Source organism: Crocuta crocuta, unplaced genomic scaffold, assembly GCF_008692635.1.
Source record: "Crocuta crocuta isolate KB4526 unplaced genomic scaffold, BGI_CrCroc_1.0 scaffold348, whole genome shotgun sequence".
Classification (NCBI taxonomy): domain Eukaryota; kingdom Metazoa; phylum Chordata; class Mammalia; order Carnivora; family Hyaenidae; genus Crocuta; species Crocuta crocuta.
The window spans coordinates 5,968,431-5,975,765 of record NW_027529573.1 but is presented as its reverse complement, the minus strand read 5'-3'; the positions used below and the strand labels follow the sequence as shown (position 1 = coordinate 5,975,765).

Genomic DNA, 7,335 nt, shown 5'->3' with positions numbered 1-7,335 from the left:
GGACATGCATTTATAGCACAGTTTGGGAGCCTTTGACACAGGACTCTCCTACAAGGAGAGAGACAGAGAGAAAGAGAGAGAGAGAAAGAGAGAGAGAGAGGAAATGGCTTTTTACAGAACCAGGAGGTGGGACAGCAGTTTCCCCCCAGAAGAGCATGGCCCCAGTTCCGTCCTGGCCGGGACTGATGAAGTCCACATGGCACTCCCCAGTTTGTTCTTCTCCAGGTGGATCTGGGAACTGAATAGGAGGAGTACGTGTGCTTAGCTCACGAGCACATCCGTCATGATGTTATATAGGCTCTCAGCCCTGGATGCTCGTTCCGGGAAGCCAAGCCACAAATACTTTGTCATTAGGAAAGCAATACATGCTCATTACGGGAAATTTTTTAAATATAGGAAAGTCGAAAGGAGCCATAAAACAGTTTAATCACACCAGAGCCGTGTCACCACAGCCTCTTCAATAGATCGAGCTGGAGTATCAATTACCAAAAACATAGCTGTTTTTCCCACCATGCCAGGTGGGGTGTTTGAAGAGGCCCTTTTAGGGTATGTAGCCGGCACTGGGCAGGCCGCTGGGGGCAGGGGACTACAGAAGAATTTTAGTTGGGCTCTGCTCTCAAGAAATTTGCAATAGAAATGGGGAGGTCAGATAAGTCCAGGAAAGATGGATAAGGAAGGGCTGAATTATATGTATTGATAAGAACGACCCCCACCGGGGCACCTGGGTGGCTCAGTCATTTAAGCCTCTGACTCTTCATGATCTCATGGTTTGTGGGATCGAAGCCTGGTACCGGGCTCTACACTGAGCTTGGAGCCTGCTTGGGATTCTCTCTCTCCCTCTTTCTCTGCCCCTCCCTGCTCGTGTGCTCTCTCGCTCTCAGAATAAGTAAATAAACATTTTAAAAATTATTTAAAAAGAAAAAGAATGCCCCGCACCCCCATGGAGGGGCATTGGTAGAAATCAGCCTTGGAGAATGAAGAACGGTTTCCTCTTCTGCTCATATCACCTGGTCTGTAGCCCACCTGAGCGCAGAGCACAGGTGCTATGGCAGAAATGCTGTCTGCTTTCTCCTCCTTTTGCAGCTATTTGCTATTTGAGGGTTTTTTTTTTCCTGGTGGCGAGACAGGATTCTTCTTCCACCATATGATTTACCTTAGTGGGAATTGAACAAGCTCTACCTCCTTACAATTATATCATCCTGGTTGGGTTACTTATGTGGGAATCCCTGTTGGGGCCACCTCTTCTAAGACCCAGGCCCTATCATGTATCCAAGCGTCCATCCTTCCTTCCTTCCCTCCATCCGTCCATCCAGGTTTCCACCTCTCCATCCACCCTAACACCCATCACCTGTCTAGTGAAAGTTATGAAGCATTTATGATATGCTAGGCATTGTAGTAAGTCCTGCGGACACAATTATGAACAAAAACATTTGCTGCTTTTATGAGTTTGAATTCTCTTCTGGATTTCCATAAGCTTGCCTTGTGAGAGCTCTGATCATGCTAGATTGCAGCTGTCTTTTTGTATGTTGTTTCCCCCACTGGATTCTGCTGGAAGATAGAGTGGTTTCTTGTTTGTTTTGTTATCCCTTGTGCCTGGTATAGAGTAATGCTGCTCTGTGAGTATTTTAGTGCATGGTAAATTGAACTGTGTATGATGGATAGATGGATGGATGAAGGGAGGGATGGATGGAGGGATGGATGGATGGATAGATGGATGGATGAAGGAATGGATGATTGGATGAATGGATGGTTGGATGAAGGGATGTATGGATGTATGGATGGATGTATGGAGGAATAAATGGATGGGTGGATGGATGGATGGATGGATGGATGAAGAGATGAATGGATGGATGGAGAGATGAATAAAGTCTCTATCTTCAGCTGTCCATATGTGGAATGTCTCCCACAGCTCCATTACCTTAAGGGACATTACTCTATTACTCAGATAATCCAAAGACATCCTAACCTGGTCTAGCCCATTCTATTCAGCCAAACAGTTTTTATCACATCAGCGAGGATTTTTTTGTAACTTATTTTTTTACCAAATCAGAGGATTGTTTTATTATCTCATAGAGACAACTTGAATGTCTTTGTTGCTATTATTCAGTAGATTCTTTAATTATTATTCAATGATTTCTTTGTTAATTAATTTAACCAATAGTCACTGCTTATGTACTCTCCCACCTAAGGTGGTTGGCCAGTAAGGTGCTTCCAGTTGGTGAACTTGTATCAACACATATGAGGGAATCTTCTGTGTGTGTAGGAGACACTCCTAGAGGGTGCTGAGGATCCATAAAGGACTGAAACCACTCTCCTGACCTCCAAGGTCATGGGATTTCCTTAGAAAAAGGAAAGTATATGTATGCTTGCAGAGGAATTGAATGGTATAAAGAAACTAAGCTTAGAATAATGAACAGCCAATGGCTTTAGACAACTAGAGGTGGTCAGGACAGGCTGCCTGGAAGAAGTATTTTTTTTAAAACACATAGACGTAAAGCAGACTTTCTTAACCTAAAGTCTAAGATCAAGCCTCAGGAAGTCTATACTGTGAAATTACACTCAGAGAGCTAAGAGAGTGTGAGAGAACCGCCCTCATTCACCTTGCCTCCCATCCTGGCCTCCCTGACTTTGTCAAATAGCGGATGAGTGGCAAATGCGCTTCGACTGTGCTCAGATGGAGAACCAGTTCCTGCGGAAGCGTCTGCAGCAATTTGAGGAGAGGCTGGACTCGGAGCTGACATCCAGGAAAGAGCTGGAGCAGAAGGTAAGAGGGAGCAGCTGGTCTGGGTCCCGAGAATGTCAGACTGGGCAAGTTCCTACCTCCACTCTTCAAGGTATTGGCCGAACCTGGGGAGGGAGAAAGAAGGCACCCCCGTTTCATGGTTTTGCACCTCCACCACCGTTACAAATGCGAGTCTCTGTGGGAGGTGGGAAATATTTTGTCTCCATGTGCGTGTTCTGCATGGGGAAAGAATACTCTGGAATAAAGAACCTCAGATCCCGGACTGCAGATCTTTCTCCTCTATAAAATTATGGTAATACGCCCTTAGAATCATCACATCCTGTCTGTTCCCTTTGCCTCTAATGTGCCACCTCCATCTCTCATCTAGACCAGAGCACAGCCTCCTGCTTGGTCTCCTTGCCTCCAGCCTCTTCCCCCAACCACCTGCCACACTGCAGCTGAGGGGTCTTTCAGAGTCTCCTTTGGACCATTCTGTTATTCCAAAGTATGCTGACTCTCAGGGTGGCTCGTTTTCTTGAGTGTTTTGTAAATTTTGAGTGTGAGCCCATCTTCAGCCTGCCCCTCTACTCCCGCCATGGGAACCCAGGTGGCCCGCATGGTGGAAGGTTCCTTTTCCTTCCACTCTTACAGTGAAGTGTGTGCGTGCGTGTGTGTGTGTGTGTGTGTGTGTTTAGTTATTTTGCATTGTCAGTTGATCTTCCTTGAAATTTTTTTTGACTTGACTGATTTTCATAGCAGTTCTATGTTTACAGGGTTGTGGGTGTGTTTCTCTAGAAAGAATGCTTTTGCCTTGTCTTCTACAGCAGCCCTTGAGACTGCGTGACATTCTCTCCATTTCAGACTTGTGCAACATGCACAAAGTGCCACTCAGAGCTCTAAGCCCACCTGAGACACAGACCTGGGGTTTTGATTTCTTATCAGACGACTTTCTCCCCCACCCAGGGCCAGAACGCACCAGGCTTTCTGACCTCCTTCCAGGCTGGGGGGTGGATCATTTCCTGTCCCCTCACCCCGACATCCAACTCTTCGAAGATTCCTGACTTAATGCAGGGGTCTCTATTCCAACTTCCCATCTTCTATGCTCCTGAGGTTGCCTCTTGTCCCTGTTCAGCCATTCGACCACAGCCATTATCCTTAGTGTTATTTCTGGGTCTTTCTGCTGCTCATCTTCTCCTCCACCCCGGCTGCCAGAGTGTCGGCATCAGCCATTATTGCTCTTGTCTTGTGTCCTTTGCATTTCCCAAATTTTCCCATATCCCCAAATTTTCCTCTCTGTCTTCAACGTGTAGCTGGACGTTACAAATATAATGTATGCACACCTAGTGTTTTCTAGATGAACGTAGATATAGTTTGACCCCGTTGCCTGTTTTGCATCGTCTCCAACCACCCATATTTGTACATTCCGACCAGTCTATCCTTCAACTCGTGGTGTGCTGGTAACTGGTCCTCTGAAAATAAACACCCCGATGTGTATTTGCCAATTGCCAGTTTCCACGGCCTAAATATTCCCACAGGGGCCAGTTTCCACCTACCATTGTGATATCACTGGGTGTGGAACCAGGAAGAGAATCTGCTCTCCTATGAGGTTTACCAGCCCCAGCACCCCGGATCCAGCCTCACTTACATGTTTAAAGCTCATAGCAAAATAGAGCAGAAGGCACCTTCCTATCATTCCTTTATATAGCCTCCTGCATGGTCAACACCCCCCACCAGACTGGCACTCCATACAATGGATGAACCTGCATTCATGCATCATCATCACCCAAAGCCCATAGTTTTTATTGGGTTCACTCTTGCCGTTGTACATTCTATGGGTTTAGACACATATGTAATGACATGTATCCACCATCGTAGTTTTATAGAGTAGTTCCACTACCCTAAAAATCCTCTCTGCTTCATCAGAACACCCTTCCACCAATTCATCCTTCTATACTTTTGCCTTTTTCCAGAATGCCCGTTAGTGCAATCCTACAGCGTGTAGCCTTTTTAGATTGACTTCTTTCACTTAGTGATATGCATGTAAGTTGCCTCCACGTCTTTCCATGGCTTGATAGCTCATTTAAAAACATTTTTTTTTTTGAGAGAGAGAGAGAGAGTGCAAACAGAAGAGAGGGGCAGAGAGAGAATCCGAAGCAGGCTCCGTGCTCAGTGCAGAGCCCCATGCAGGGCTTGATCCCGTGACCACGAGATCATGAGCTGAGCCTAAATTGAGTTGTATGCTCAACCAATGGAGCCACCCAGGCACCCCGATAGCGCATATCTTTTTACTGCTGAATAATATTCCATTGTCTGGATGGACCACAGTCTATTTATCCATTCCCTTACTGAAGGGCATCTTGGATGTTTCCATGTTTTGGCAATTGTGAGGAAAGCTGAAATGAAGATGCGTGTGCAGGTTTTTATGTGGACGTCAGCTTTAGACTCCTTTGGGTCAACCCCACGGACAACAGTTGTGGGACTGTGTGCTAAGAGTCTGTTCAGTGTTGTAAGAAACTGCCAACCCGTCTCCCAGAGTGGCCGTCCCATGTCGCACCAGCAGCGAGTGACAGCGTCTGCAGCTTCACATCCTCGTGAGCATGTAGTTTTGTTGGCGTTCCAGATTTTAGCCATTCTCATAGGTGGGTGGTGGTGTCTTGTTGTTGTTGTTTTTAAATTTTTAATGTTTATTTTTGAGAGAGAGAGAGAAAGTGCAAGAGAGTGTAAGCAAGGGAGCGGCAGAGAGAGAGGGAGACACTGAATCCGAAGCAGACTCCAGGCTCTGAGCCGTCAGCACAGAGCCTGATGCGGGGCTCGAACTCATGGACTGTAACATTATAGCTTAACCGGCTATGCCACCCGGGCATCCCAGGGTCTAGTTATTTTAATCTGCATTTCCCTGATGACATAGGATGGTAGAGGATCTTTTCATATGCTCGTTTGCAGTCTTTCTTCTTCAGTGAACTCTCTTTTAAGGTTTGACCCATTTTTTAATTGAGTTCTTTTCTTGTTAGGTTTTAAGTGTTCTTTGTATAATTTGGATAACAGTCTTCTATCCGATAGGCTTTTGTGCAAATATTTTCTCCCAGTCTGTGGTTTGTCTTTTCATTTTCTTGATTGTGTCTTTTGTAGCGTAGAATTTTTTAAATTCTGATCAAGTCCAGCTTATAAACTTTCTTTCATGGGTCATGGCTTTTGTGCATTTCTAAAAAGTCATTGTCAAGGGTGTCTGGGTGGCTCAGTCAGTTAAGCCTCCGACTTCAGCTCAGGTCATGATCTCGAGGTCGGTGAATTCCAGCCCCACGTCAGGCTCTGTGCTGACAGCTCGGAGCCTGGAACCTGCTTCAGATTCTGTGTCTCCCTTTGTCTCTCCCCTTCCCTTGCTCATGCTCTCTCTCTCTCTCTGTCACTCAAGAATAAACATTAAAAAAAGTTTTTTAAGTCATTGACAAACCTAAGGTCATATAAGTTTTCTTCTATGTTATCTTCTGGGAGTTTCATGGGTTTGCATTTTATCTTTAGGTCTGTGATCCATTTTGAGTTAATTTTTGTGAAGAATGTAAGATCTGTGTTAAGATTCTCTCTCTCTCTTTTTTTTGCATGTAGATGACCAGTCATCCCAGTATCATTTGTTGAAAAGACTATTTGGCTCTTTGCTCCCTTTTTTTTTTTTTTTAATTTTTTAATGTTTTTTAAAAATTTATTTCTGAGAGAGAGAGAGAGAGACAGTGTGAGCAGGGGAGGGTCAGAGAGAGAGGTAGACACAAAATCTGAAGATGGGCTTCAGGCTCTGAGCTAGCTGTCAGCATAGAGCCTGACGTGGGGCTCGAACCCACAAATCGTGAGATCATGACCTGAGCCGAAGTCAGACGCTTAACCGACTGAGCTACCCAGGCACCCTAGCTTTGCCCCTTTTTGAAAGATCGATTGTCTTTATATCTATGAGTTTATTTCTGGGCTCTCTGTCCTATTCCTTTGCACTGCCTTATTCTTCCTCACCTCTGGGCCTTTGCACATGCTGTTTCCTTTTCCTAGAATACTCTTTCTCCCCTACCTGGATACTTCCAACTATCTTTAAGATCTGAGCTTCCATGTCCTTCTTTCCAGAAAGTCTCCTCTGATATGGACTGTTTGGGTGCCCCTGAATTGTGTCCCCAAGTATAAACCTCATTATGGCATATTGTAATTATCTGCTTACTTCTTGGTCCCTCCCTGCCTTTAGGGGTAAGCACCTTGAAAATGGAGGCCATATTTGCCTGTCTTGCTGATACATATATATATCCTCATTGCGAGAGAAAAGCATCATGAAATCCCCTTGCAGAGGTGGGCCAGGGTGAGATCATATGGGATTTTATAAATAATGGAGGTGAAACTCAGGATCCTCCATGGTGATGATAGTTTTAGTAGTCACTTCCCAGACAGGCAGGTGTCGTACTCTTCAAGAGCATCTTGGGCTGTGGCTAAACCCAACTGCAGGGAAATAGCACAGTGCTTTCATAACAAATTATAAAGGCGGGTCAGTTTCCCCAAGGAATGGGGGGGGGGGGAATGTGCTATTCATGCTGCATTAAAAAGTAATAAAGCTGCAACCTTTCCTGAGCCGCAGAATATAAGAA

General features: G+C 45.2%; 1 protein-coding gene across 1 annotated transcript in view; it reads left to right on the top strand.

Annotated features, from left to right (window-relative positions):
- The window catches only part of MYO18B (myosin XVIIIB), a 240,724-nt gene that overhangs the window by 116,008 nt on the left and 117,381 nt on the right, over nucleotides 1–7,335 (top strand). Inside the window, 1 exon segment of the mRNA XM_077761677.1 lies at nucleotides 2,640–2,764. Within this exon segment, the coding sequence (XP_077617803.1) occupies nucleotides 2,640–2,764 (125 nt within the window).